The sequence below is a fragment of the Neomonachus schauinslandi genome, chromosome 10 (genome assembly GCF_002201575.2).
Source record: "Neomonachus schauinslandi chromosome 10, ASM220157v2, whole genome shotgun sequence".
NCBI classification, from domain to species: Eukaryota; Metazoa; Chordata; class Mammalia; order Carnivora; family Phocidae; genus Neomonachus; species Neomonachus schauinslandi.
Genome location: NC_058412.1, coordinates 76,580,867 through 76,594,734, shown reverse-complemented (window position 1 = coordinate 76,594,734; position 13,868 = coordinate 76,580,867). Strand labels below are relative to the sequence as shown.

Here is a 13,868-nt window from a genome sequence, read left to right as displayed (position 1 = left end):
AGGATATAACGATGAATGGAGTGGGTCCCTGTCCTCAAGGAAGCGCCAGGAACTGAACCAGGCCAGGAGTATTCTCAGGCGGCCCGAAAGGTGGAGGTGAGACGAGGAGTCACTGGAATGGATTTTCCGCGCTGGGCCTCGAGGGCCGGAGGCGCACCCAGTCCTCTGGAAGGCTCTCGCATTGCAGTACCAGAGATGCAAGGGGTTAGTTCCCGCCTTGGAGCAGCGGACGAACCTCCCCCAGTGTCCCGCAGTTCCCCCGGCCCCGCCCACACCCCAAGGCGGCTGCGCGGCAAGGCCTCCTTGTCTCCACGTGATTGCCGTCACTGCCTCTGCGAAGCGCGAACCGCCATCATAAGTCCTGGCGGCTGGGCCCGGGCCTGCCTCCCTCCTCCTCCTCCGCGGGGCAGCGGTGACAGGTTGGGGTTGTACTGCCTGTGTCCTGTCCGGCCGTGAAGGCGTGGGCCTCCGAGACCGGGACAAGAAATTCGGACCCACGGACTCCGGGGCAGACAGATTGACCTGTGGCCCCCTAGGTGACGGTACGGCGGGGCGGTGCCCAGGGCCGCGCCCCGCCCCTCGCAGGCCAGCGCCCAGAGCCCGCGGCCCGTGCCCGTTTCCAGTATGGCCGCCCGCCGTGTTTGACCCGTGGCCTCTCCGCTTCGACTCTTCGTAGGCGATGCCGAGGCCGAGGCCGTGACTGACACTCTTGCTCACACGCACGCACGGACCCGGACCCACGCCCGGAGCCCGAGCCCTGGGCCCGGAACCGCTCTCGCACCCGGCGCCGCGGCCAAAACCCGGACCACGGCTCCCGCGCCGCCGCTGCCGCCGCCTCGCCGAGAAGGGCCGCGCCGGACTTCGAGCGCGGCGGCCCCCGGCCGGCAGGGATGGGGAAGCGGGCTGGAGGAGGAGCAGCAGGAGCCGCCGCCGCCTCCACGTCCGCAGGGGCCGGTGTGGAGCCCGCGGCCAGCCGCGGCGGGGGCCCGCGGAGCGCGGCCGCCGGCCTACTGGGAGCGCTGCACCTGGTGATGACCCTCGTAGTGGCCGCGGCGCGGGCGGAGAAGGAAGGTGGGTGTCAGCCGGCCGGCAGCTCCCAGGCCCGGCCCCGCGGCTGTCAGCGCGCCCTCCCGGAGGCGGCCGCGGGGCTGCGAGCGGGGAGGAAGGGCTGCGGCTCGGGGCTCGGAGGGCGGCCGAGCGCGCAGCTCCGTCCGGCGCGAAGTTGCTCGGTCGAGTCCCGTCCCGAGCCGGGAACTTGCAGTTCCAATGCCAGCTCGCGGCGTTGGCTGCACGGAGTTGTTCTTGTTCTCCGTGATTCCTTCCCCTTGTCTTTCCTCTTGACTGCTGTCACTGCCTTTTCAAAACTTCCTGAGTTCTCGTATCTTCTTGCCACTTGGCCCATTGTGTAGGAGGGGCATATTTTTAGACTTGATTGCTGTTAATACTCAAATTTTAGGACACTTTCCCCCCTTTGGTTGTGGTTTTGATAACGGCGTGCACATAGAAAATGTCGTAGTAAAAATAGCAAGACTGGTGGAAAGGGTTCAAAACATAGCTTACAAAATTTTACTTTGAATTTGTTCAAACATTTCTTGAAGAGGAATCTTGTTTTCTTCAGCTTCCCTCTCCTTTATCGCTTTGCAGTATTGGTTGTTTAGCTAGCAGTTCGGTAAATATAATTCTGTTTAGTTCTCTAGTAAGCTATTAGAAGTCTGTTTACATTTTTAATTTATTTTAAGATTGGGTGTCATCTTTAATGTGGCAGAGTTTAAAAACAAATATCGTTTCTAGTTTGCAAACCTTTATTGTAATTTAGTTAAGAACTGACCCCTATTTTTTTAAAAAAAACCCATTAGTATCGAATGATACTAATGTAAAACTGGTACTTCTACAGGGTTAAAAATTATTTTGTAACCTAGAGGACCAAATCTGTGGTTGTGTCGGCACTACCTTTTTTTGACCCTAGGGAAATGAGTGGTCACAGAGTTTTCACAAAGAAATCACCAAAAGTGAATGGTGTTTAAAAAGCTAAGCAGAACTTGTTAGTTTAGCTTCCACTTTCCACTAAACTGCCACTACAAGAAAATAATGTTTTGCCACAGTAACTTTCCAGTTGGTGTTCTGCTTTATGGTTTAAGTCACTTGTTATCGTTATTGAAGGCAATAACTAAATGCAAACCAAATTAATGTTAAAGTACTAATGTGTTTCTCTCTACTGTTCAAAACATTCCATTCTCTCATTTAACTCTGTAAGCAACCTTAGTCTGGGTTAACATAGGTGGAAATTATTAAGAGAATTGCTATCTATTGAAAGAATTAATTGACAGAGGCAAGATTATTTCCAGAATAAAGTATTGCTGCTTTAGGACTAGTCAGGCCTGTTACTGTCATAGTTCATTGATTGGTTACAGATCTGCAGTTAGATGATTGTTACTATTGTGTGTCCAGTACGGTCTGGCATGTAGTTGGTGTCCAATAAAGCTAAAATAGTACAATAATTTAATGGGCATGTCTCCTTTTGTTCCAGGTAGTCCTTGGCAGGTATTGTGTCCTTGCTTCTCTGTTCTTTTGCTTACCTTATACAGTGCCAGGCACACAGTAAGGACTTAACATTTGTTGAGTGAATGTCTATCTTCATGGGCCATTAGCACAGGGAAATAAAATAATGATTGAGTCTCATAAAACATTAAGTTTATATTATCCTTCTGCTGCTTTTCCCCCCACAGCCATATATATGCTAATTTTCTGTGTATAGTTAACAAATCCCTTGTTTGAGAAATGTCAGCCTAAATTATATTTGCTAATTTCCTGTTTGTTTAGTTTATAAGTTTGAGTGAATATCTCTAATACCCCTAAGTGTAAGGCTCAGATGAGAATTTCTTGCCAGGGTGTAAAGTATGAAAAGATGTGGTTGATTCAGTCAGTGGTCCTGGCAGAATCAAACAGCTTTTGTGGCCCATGTTGTGTCTGTACGAACAGTTTGAATATGTACAAACCAGCTAGTCAAGATATTGATGGTAATTATACTATTATAGAACATAAGCCTCTGCCCATCATAGATACAATCTGGTTCTAATCAAGTATTCTGTGAAGGTTGCTCCAAAAATGGCCTGTGCTTTCAGCCTTCTTGCTGATCAAACTATGGTATTGTTGTTTGAGTTAGTAGAAGAAATGAGATTGATTTTTACATGATGGTGATACCATGAGTTTGGCATCTGATAGGTCACAAATACAGCATTTGCCCTAAAAAAGTGCTGTTGAGTTTTTTCAGGAAGCCTGGGCAGATTTCTGAAGGTAGCTGAGTTCAGTTTGTCAATTTATACCCAGAGGATTTTTTGTGTTTATGCTAGTAGTATAAACTAGTGATTTTTCAAAGTTAAGATTTTCCTGCAATATTAATGATGGTTCTCTGGGTGTTTTGTATTTTGTATATTTTTCGTCAGTTGCAGCAGAATTTCACTAGAAAATCTTCACAACAAAATAAAACTCATTGTCTCTTGAAGGAAAACAGCAGAAATAGCGAAGTGCATTATCTAATGCAGTTTTTCATGTTTGGACTAGATGTTAATTTCCTTAAGTCAGAAGCATGAGCCATTCCTTGTCTTAACATCCTGGATGTTTTAACATTCCTGTATCTTAACATCCAATTTTACTGATCAGTGGGGGTGTATAATTATTTCAGAGAAAAGGGACCTTTCAGAATATTTTGGCTGTGCTCTACAGTTTGTAAGGATTTTTTTTTTTTTTTTTTTTTAGTTTGTAAGGATTTTGAAAGAGTTGGGAGAGGAAGAAGTTACTATGATTACTACAGATAACTCATTCTGGATTGGTGTCAAAATTTTTCTTGAAGCTAAGATCTAGATATTGAGCATAGTGAAAATAGATATGTGTAGTAAAAATATAAAAATATGTATGAAAATATGTGTATGTATGTTAAACACATAACTTTTAGTAGTATTTTGATTTTTTTAAAAATATTTTTATTTATTTATTTGAGAGAGAGAGAGAGAGGAGCAGAAGGAGAGGGGCAAGCAGACTCCACGCTGAGCACCGAACTCAGTGCGGGACTTGATTACACGACCCTGAGATCAAGACCTGAGCCAAAACCAAGAGTCGGATGTCTAACCGACTGAGCCACCCAGGCGCCCCAGTAGTATTTTGATTTATTAATTTGCCCATCGTGGCCAGCAGATAGGAGCTTTTGAAAAGAGCATCTTATATCCGGTAATAAAGTTTCACTGTCAAGTGGGTTTTGGAAGGAATGGTTGTCTTTTAATTTATTATAAATAAAAAGCTACATTTTATGTATCTAGTAGATATAAACTTGGATAGATTTTCAGGAATATGGTTGTTTTAGTCTGTGACAAATTTCAATGTCACATGTATTATTAATTGGCTATTAATGGCAAGGCAAAGTTTGGTATTCTTTATTAGGGGTTTTAAACTTGTTTGCTAGGTACTTTTTTTCTTTTAAGATTTTTTTGTTTTTTATTTGACAGAGAGTACAAGCAGGGGGGAGTGGCAGGCAGAGGGAGAGGGAGAAGCAGGCTCCGCCGATGTGGGGGTCAATCCCAGGACCTCGGGATCATGACCTGAGCCGAAGGCAGATGCTTAACCATCTGAGCCACCCAGGATACTTTAGTTTTGTGTAGAAATTTTTGTTTTTAAGTTTGTATTTGTGACAGACACAGGAGGAGGGTCCAAAAATGTTTTATCTACAAAGCATATGAACAAAATACTTAGTAATAAAGGCCACAAGAAAAGAAATTAAAATGTAATTAGGGGATTTGTTTTAGGATGGTAGAATTGATTAGGAGTGGTATTTTTTTTCTAATCAAATTATTACTTTATAATGTAAAAATATTTTTAGAAGTGATTTTCTTAAGAGTGAGTTGTTTTAATCTTTTGTATGGTGGTAGAATGGCTACTCTTTAATTTGAGCCTAGTAAGTAGAACGTTACTTTGTTAAAACTGCTTCACTAATGAACTTTTGTTGGCTTACTTTTACTAAAAGCTGTTTGCTACTGCCAGAAGCTTTGGAATCCTGTAGTTGGAAAAAGTGTGTCCTCTCTTTCTCTTGTTAATGACTATTTTCCTTCTCTTTATAATCCTTTCAGTGGGTCCTCATAGACTCTTGCCAAAAAAGATCAGCTTTGAGAGTAGATGTAAAATCATCTAATTTGTTATCATCCGGAGTAGTAATAAGCCAAACTACTCTTGGGGAAAAATTAAATCATTGCTGAGTGCTTGATATTTTAGAAACTCTTTTTCATCTAAACGTGGCTTGAGCTTTCTGACCGGCCTTGGCAGATGGGGAGGCCTTTTTTTCTGGGGCTGAATTTTTCCTCACTATCTGTTTTAAGCAGCATCAGACACTGTTGATAGCTGCTTCTTGGAACTTTTCTCCTTTCATTTTCATGCCACCCACATGCACTGCGCATGTCCAGGTCAGAATTATCTCACACCATCCTGGTTTCCCAGTTTTTATTAATGCTGTGATTATTCTCTCTGCCACTTGGTCTTGTTTTTGACCCCTTAGCAAGTGGTGTCAGTGTCTGTTCCCCATCTTGGTCAGCTCTCCCACAGCCTCCAGCCCGGAGGCATTGCGGTGGGCTCTCCCCTCCGGACTTTCTCCATTTCTGTGTGCATTGTCTTTGTTACTCATTCTGACACATTTAGCAACTTAAAATTTTACGGGTGACATTTCTTCACCCAGACTGGAATTTTTGAACCTTGGTCAATAGCTATGTATGCACATAGCAGGCATTCAGTTTTAAATGAAGGTTTACCTAAAATGACCTTATCTTCCCCCTTATACCTGAGACTTGCCTGAGAGTCAAAGAGTACAGGTGAAACTTGGACCTTGGTTGCTGGTGTCATTAGGAATTCTGCTATAATAAGACAAAGGGTGACACCACTTTTTTCTTTGCATGTTGCTTTTCCCTGTAACTGAGCGATATACACTTATGTAAACCACACTTCTGTAACTTTTGGATTTTAAGGTTTCAGATTCTATTATACACCAATGTATGGATCATGAAACAGGCACAGAGAAATTAAGTAGTATTCTGAAGGTAACAGAGTTGGTAGGTGGTTGAGCCATGTTCATCCCAAGCCGTCTGTTCCTAGAACCAACTATATAATCCTGGATGAGTACTTACGGTAGTAGATTTTGATATATACCAGTTGGAGAAAGAGCAGGACTGCCAGTTCCTGCAGAGGCAGTATATTAAGTATTCCACTGAAGTGCACTTTTTTTTTTTAACCAGCTGTAAACATCCATATCATCCATATCGTTAACCATTAAAATGATCACAGGCCATTCTGGATCATGTACATTCTTAACAGGAAACCAAGGAAACCCATGAATAAATAACCTAGGGAACAGATACTTGGTAATGAAAGCTACTGACTCTGTTCTCAATGATTTAAGTACCTGATAGATTCTCAGGTCAAGATTAAGACTAAAATCTGTGAACATTCCTTAGTTCTAGATTGGTATGACAGGTTAGCCTAGACATGTGGAATATTCTCAGAAACTAGCCCTGATTAAAAGGAACTGGAGATAATCCAAAGGCTGGTAGTGGCATCAGCTTTTGACAATGGGGAAATCTCTTTGAGACTTCCATTAGAGGTCCAGGAGCTCCCAAAGAAGTTCATTTCTAATACTTTGTTCATTCTTATGAAGGCATTTTTGAGTTAGGTGGTCATTAGTTTCATTCATAGTACTAGATCAGTTTTTCTTTCATTCCTGTGTGATTGCCTTAGAAAGATTCTTAGAAAGCCATAACTCTTTGTCTGATTCATTTTGTTACATAGAGCACTTAGAGCAACGGTCTGAAAAATGCCTAAAGTCTAAGAGGATCCTTGACGTCTGTCACAATCAAGTGTCAAACCTGCTTTATTTGTTTGTTTCTATATAATTATAAAAAAACACATAAAATTTACCATCTTAACCATCTTAAGAGTACTGTTCAGTAGTATTAAGTGTATTCACATTGTTGTGGAACAGATCTCCAGAACTTTTTCATATTGTACAACTGAAACTCTATCCATATCTATTGAACAACAACTCCCCATCTCTCTTCCCTGCTCCAGCCCCATCATTCTACTTTCCGTTTTTATGAATTTGAATATTTTAGATACCTCATATAAGTGGAATCATGCAGGGTCTTTTTGTGGCTGGCTTATTTCACTTAGCATAATGTCCTGAAGGTTCATCATATTGTAGCATGTGACAGGATTTCCTTCCTTTTTAAGGCTCAGTAATATTTTGCTGTATTTCTATACCATTTTTTTCCATTTCATTTATCCATTTACTCACCAGTGGACATTTGGATTGCTTTGACTTCTTGGCTGTTGTAAATAATTCTGCTATGGACATGGGTGTGCAAATGTCTCTTTGAGATCCTGCTTTTAATTCTTTTGGGATATATACCCACAAGTGGGATTACTGGGTCATATGGTAGTCCTATTTTTATTTATTTATTTATTTATTTATTTAAGATTTTATCTATTTATTTGACAGAGAGAGACATAGTGAGAGAGGGAACACAAGCAGAGGGAGTGGGAGAGGGAGAAGCAGGCTTCCCTCAGAGCAGGGAGCCGAAGCGGGGCTCAATCCCAGGACCCTGGGATCATGACCTGAGCCGAAGGCAGACGCTTAACGACTGAGCCACCCAGGCGCCCAGGTAGTCCTATTTTTATTTTTTATTTTTTTTTAAGATTTTATTTGACAGAGAGAGCACAAGCAGAGGGAGAGAGAGGGAGAAGCAGGTTCCCTGCTGAGCAAGGAGCCTGATGTGGGACTCGATCCCAGGACCCTGGGATCATGACCTGGGCCGAAGGCAGCCGCTTAACCAACTGAGCCACCCAGGCGTCCCCTATTTTTATTTTTTAAGCAACTGCCATACTATTTTCCATAGTAGCTGCACCATTTTACAATTCTACCAACAGTTTACAAAGGTTCAGTTTCTCCACATTCTTGTTATCTTCTGTTACTTGTTATCTTCTGTTTTTGTTTGTTTGTTTATGGTGGCTATCCTAATGAATGTAAGGTTATATCTCATTGTGGTTTTCATTTGCATTTTTGTAACTGATATTGAGCATCTTTTTATAGGCTTGTTGGCCATTCATATATATATATTTTATTTTTATTTTTTTGAGAAGTATCTATCAAGTCCTTTGACCACTTTTAAATTGGGTTATTTCTGTTGTTGAGTTGCAGGAGTTCTTTATATATACTGGTTATTAACTCCTCATCAGATGGATGATTTGCGGATACTTTTCTCCCATTCCATAGGTTGCCCTTTTACTCTTTTGATTGTAACCTTTGATACACAGAAGTTTTTAAGTCTGATATAGTCCCATTTGTCTGTTTTTGCTTTTGTTGCCTGCACTTTTAATGTCCTACCTGAGAAAACATTGTCAAATCCGATGTCATGAAGCTTTTCCCCTGTTTTCTCTAGGAATTTTAGGTTTAGATCTTTCATTTTATTCTTTGATCTGTTTACAGTTAATTTTTGTATGAGTGTCCACATTCATTCTTTTGCTTGTGAATACCCTGTTTCCCAGCACCATTTGTTGAAGAGATGTCCTTTCCCCAGTGAGTGGTCTTGGAACCCTTGTATGACGATCATGTGACCATATATGAGAATTTATTTCTGGGCTCTCTATTCCATTGGTCTGTTTGTCTCTTTATGCAAGGACCACACTTTCCGTTACTGTAGCTTTGTTACATGTTTCAAAATCAGGAAGTGTAAATCCTCAGTTTGTTTTGGCTGTTTGGGGTCCCTTGAAATCCCATATGGATTTTAGGATGGTATTTTCTGTTTATGAAAAAAATGCTCTTGTCGTTTTGATAGGGATTGCATGGAATCTGTAAATTGCTTTGGGTAGTTTGGACATCTAAACAGTATTGTCTTCCAGTTCCTGAACATGGGATGTCATTCCATTTATCTGTGTTGTCTTTAATTTCTTTCAGCAGTGTTTGTAGTTTTCAATGTGTACAAGCCTTTCTCCTCTTGGTTATTATATTTATTCTTAGGTATTTTATTTTTTATGCTACTGTAAATCAAACCTGCATTTTTTAACAAATTCTCTCAATTATTGTCTGAGTAAGTGTTGTGAACTTGTAGTGTTTGAGAAAAGAAACATGCTCTGTATTTGAAACAAAATATTCTACATGTTTAAAGTATTTCCTTAGATTGCTTACCTATAAACTGAAACATATTTTAAGTCTTCTTAAGTTCTAAGAAATTTGTGACTATTTTCTAAATCAGTTACGATTGCAAAATGTTATGACAGTCTAACTTTGTTTCTTAACTAATTCTGTTTTATATAGTTATAGTATTACATTTGGATCAAAACATGTGATAGTAAAAAACTGCCGCAGCAGTAAAGTTTGAGAAATAGCCCAAGACAACTCTACTGATAGAAATTAATTAGCAGTTTGTATTCATGGTATGGCAAGGGCCCTACCTGGATATTCTTTTTTGGGGAATGATTAAATTGGAAGCAGAAGATTTTCTAAGGAATTATTTATAGTAGAAAGGTGTGTCTAGAACTTAAGCCTTATCTCAGAGCTCTTTATAAATAAAGTTTGTCATTCCAAAAGTTATTTGGTAGAGCAGTGCATAAGAGAGGGCAGTGTGCTTTTCAAACTGGATCACTTTAAGAAATGCTTGGTGAATTGGTGACTTCATGTGAAGTATTGCTTCTTGATTTGCAAATAGGGAATGAAGTAGTGGTTAGCACTACCAAGAGTCAATTTCTCTTTTCAGATCTTTCACATGTAGGGGAATTATTTCATATTTAAATGTTTATCTTACCATACCGGGGGCTTCTCTTGGGTTCTGTCTGGATGTGAAAAAAGGTTACTTGAGACTCATGTTGACGAGAAGAAGATGCAAGAAAGAAGCAGGCTGGAGTTAGACTGAATTTTAATAGGATCTTAGACAGTCTTGTAAATAGAAAATTTCTGAATATTGTCAGTTCCTTCCCAACCGCATTTGGGTTTATTTGTGCTCGTATAGGAGCATGAGCTTTTGGAGGGTAAGGACTGCGTCATGTTCTTCCTGGACCAAGCATTTTAAGTGTTTGAACACCTTCAGTCCTGTCTTGGTAGAAGAAGCAGTGAACCATAACCAATTAAAGATGAACCAGAATGAAGAAAAGGTATTTCTGAAATGGTAGTATTTATACAAGTTTGATTTTTCACCATTTTGGGACTATAGTATGTTTGCAGTTATTGCCTCTAATTGGTAATGCCTATAATTACTTAATGACGATGGCTAATGTTTATCACGTACTTTCTTTGTGCAAGCACTGTGTTAATTGCTTGGCATACCTTATCTCATTTAATCCTCACATTAGCCCTATGTGGGGTGCCAGTCCTTCTTCCTTAACTCTTCAGATAAATTCTTGGTTACAATTCCTCTGTGGCTGTCAGTACTCCTGGGGGGGTGCTTGCTTGTGATAGTATAATACATGATTCTAATCTCCAGTAAAATGAGACAGTATAATATATAATAAGTCCTCCTATGCGTACAGTTTGGAGGTCAGTTTTGGAAAAACTTTTTTCACTTTCACAAAAAATTCATGTTGATTGTAAAAATGAAACAAGTTATAAAATATGGATGAGTAAATGGAGAACAGTTTCTATAATCTATCAAGTACAAAGAACCAGGGCACCTGAGTGGCTCAGTTGGTTAAGTGTCCGACTCTTGGTTTCAGCTCAGGTCCTGATATCGCAGTTGTGGGATCGAGCCTCGCATCAGGCTCTGTGCTCAGTGCGGAGTCAGCTTCAGTTTCTCTCTCTCCCTCTCACACACACTCTGGCTCTCTCTCTCAAATAGATAAATAAAATCTTAAAAAAAAAAAACAACATCAGTCATCAATTTTCTAGTCTCTGTTCCTTCTCTTGCTTTTTCTCCCCCTGTTCCCCATTTGAAAAATAGATATTTGCCACATGGCCTTTGAAAAAAACTATCAGTTCACATTTCAACAATATTTTGTGAGGGTGCCTGCTTTCCCTCATTGGCTGTTACTCTTCTTTTAAGTCCTCACCAATCTGGCAAGAAAAGTTGTCACTTTGTTTTAATTGACTTTTTAAAAATTGCTCCTGTTTTTTAACCACGGTTTTGTACCACTGAGTGATGAGACAGTCAGGTGTAAGAAGTACCTCAGGTTCAGAGAGGAGGGCTCAAGAGCTCTAGCTGGTATTCTGAGACTCATAACCTCGGGAGATTCTGAGTGATCCTAGGTAGTATTCTGCATATAGACCTAAGTCAAAATGTGTGTCCACGAAGAAAGAATTCCGGACACCACCGTTCTGTGTATGGCAAGGAGTTGGAGGAGGAAGAACATATCAGAACTGCTTTGTGAGTTACCTCAGTCAGTGATAGAACTCATGGCCTTGCCTAGGACTCTAAGAGGTAATATTGGGAAGTGGAAATAGTGACTCACAGTGTGGCTCTGGTCTCTGGCCATCTGCTTTCTGGCTGTGTGACTTTGGTAAGTATGACTGACCACTTTATGTCGAAGTTTCGTTATCCATAGAGTAGGGATAATAACAGCATCTTTCTCATTGAGTTGTTGCAAAGATTTACTGAGGTGGTGGGTAAAAAGCTCTCAACACAGTGTCTGACACATTTAAAAAATTACTAGTAAGACTGAATACTGTTATACATTTGCTAGCCATTTGTATCTCTTTTGTATTGTTTGATTCTGTCTTTTGTCAATTTTTCTGTTGGGGTTTGGATTTTTCTTTTTGACTTAAGTGAACAACTAAGGATTTCACTTTTCCAAATTTCCATTTGCATTTCAATTTTCTACATTTCAATTTTATGTTTATATCATTATTTTAAGATTTATTGGCCAAATCTGTCACTCTTTTCCTTTATGGTTTCTGCCTTTGTTGTTATGTGTAAAAAGCCCTATGCATGAAATATATTCAATATTTTTTTCTCTATGATTCTATTTGTAAATGAAAACCTTTAATTCATCCGTCTGTTGGTATCTGGTAGGGAATCTATTTTTCTCAAATGGTTAGTTGCCTTAACACCAGTTATTGAGTTATACACAATATTTCCTTTTCATGCAAATTCTCTCTCACACTTGGATGAGTTACTTGATTTTGCTTTTTTCCTAACTGATGTATATTTTTGTTTTAAATTTATTTTAAGTATTCCATCTTTGTCTTATTTTTATTTTATTCATTTGTCCATTTTATTAGCTGGGTATTCATTTGTCCATTTTATTAGCTGGCTTGGCAGGTCATTCCTTCCCCCTAAATTGCTGTTCTTCCAAAAACATTTTCTTGTCTGTCTTGTTTTTATTCTCTACAAACTCTAAAATCATTTTGAAGAAAATACAAAATTTTTTATTTGCTTTTTTTAAAAAAGATTTTATTTATTTGACAGAGAGAGAGCACAAGCAGCGGGAGGGGCTGAGGGAGAGGGAGAAGCGGACTCCCCACTGAGCAGGGAGCCTGATGCTGGGCTTGATCCCAGGACCCTGGGATTATGACCTGAGCCAAAGGCAGTCGCTTAACTGACTGTGCCATCCAGGCGCCCCTCTCTTTGCTTTTTGATTAGGATTACATTAAAATATTAGACAAATTTGGAACTTGTTGACATCTTTTTTAATATTTTCTATTTTCCTTTCACACACAAACACACACACACATTAAATTGAGCCATTTGAAATTGCTGTTTTTGTAGGCCCCAAATGATTGAATAACAGCTTATTCAATAATATTAATATGTATGTTTACATGTATTGTCGCATTGGCTAGAGTATTAGAACACCGTTAAATAAAAATAGTGAAAAAGCAGGCCTTATCTTTTTTCATCTTTATAGGGAAATACTTCTTCAGTGTCTCATTGTGAAGTATGATTGTGGCAGTTGGTTGAAATTAGATGTTTTTGATAATAGAAAATTTCTTACATTTTTAAGAGTCTTAGTCTTAAGAGTTATTAGGGGTAGATGTTAATGCTGTATCAAATGAAATTTTCTTATGGTTTTTACTTTAAGCTACTGATTTTGGCTGTTTGCATTACAGCAGCAATTATCTTAAAATCCTTCCACTGAACTCTCATGGTGAATTAACCCACATCTCTGTTCCCTCTAGAAAACCTGTCCATGATGCCCATTGAACTTAGGCTGCTAACTGCTAACAGGCTACTCTCACATTCACACATTTGCTCCCTCTAGATGATGTGTGCATTTCATTTATTGTTTTATTTTTTCTCTTTCTTTGTTTCCTCCTTTTTACCAAACTCTTTTAAAAGCTTTTGAAATAGGGGCGCCTGGGTGGCTCGGTTGGTTGGGTGACTGCCTTCGGCTCAGGTCATGATCCTGGAGTCCCGGGATCGAGTCCTACAGCGGGCTCCCTGCTCGGCGGGGAGTCTGCTTCTCCCTCTGACCCTCCCCCCTCTCATGTGCTCTCTCTCTCATTCTCTCTCTCTCAAATAAATAAATAAAATCTTAAAAAAAAAAAAGCTTTTGAAATATTTCAGACATTGCCAAAAAGTTATCAATAGTAATAGCAACAACAGAAAATAGGTTTTTTTTTTTTTTTTGGTGGTGTGCCTTTTTTTTTTATGTTATGTTAATCACCATGCATTACATCATTAGTTTTTAATGTAGTGTTCCATGATTCATTGTTTGCATATAACACCCAGTGCTCCATGCAGAATGTGCCCTCTTTAATACCCATCCCAATGCTAACCCATCCTCCCACCCCCCTCCCCTCTAGAACCCTCAGTTTGTGTTTCAGAGTCCATCGTCTCTCATGGTTCATCTCCCCCTCCGATTTCCCCCCCTTCATTCTTCCCCTCTTCCTATCTTCTTTTTTTTTTTTTTTA

The 13,868-nt window shown here is 40.1% G+C and overlaps 1 protein-coding gene across 3 annotated transcripts in view; it reads left to right on the top strand.

The window, feature by feature from the left end:
- The first annotated feature begins 617 nt into the window (after positions 1–617).
- The window catches only part of TMEM131 (transmembrane protein 131), a 244,452-nt gene continuing 231,201 nt past the window's right edge, over positions 618–13,868 (top strand). For all 3 annotated transcript variants that reach the window (XM_021701291.1, XM_021701290.2, XM_021701289.1), the window contains exon 1: positions 618–1,071. In XM_021701291.1, coding sequence (XP_021556966.1) covers positions 891–1,071 — 181 coding nt within the window. In that variant the 5' untranslated portion in view covers positions 618–890. The remainder of the gene's footprint in view (positions 1,072–13,868) is intronic.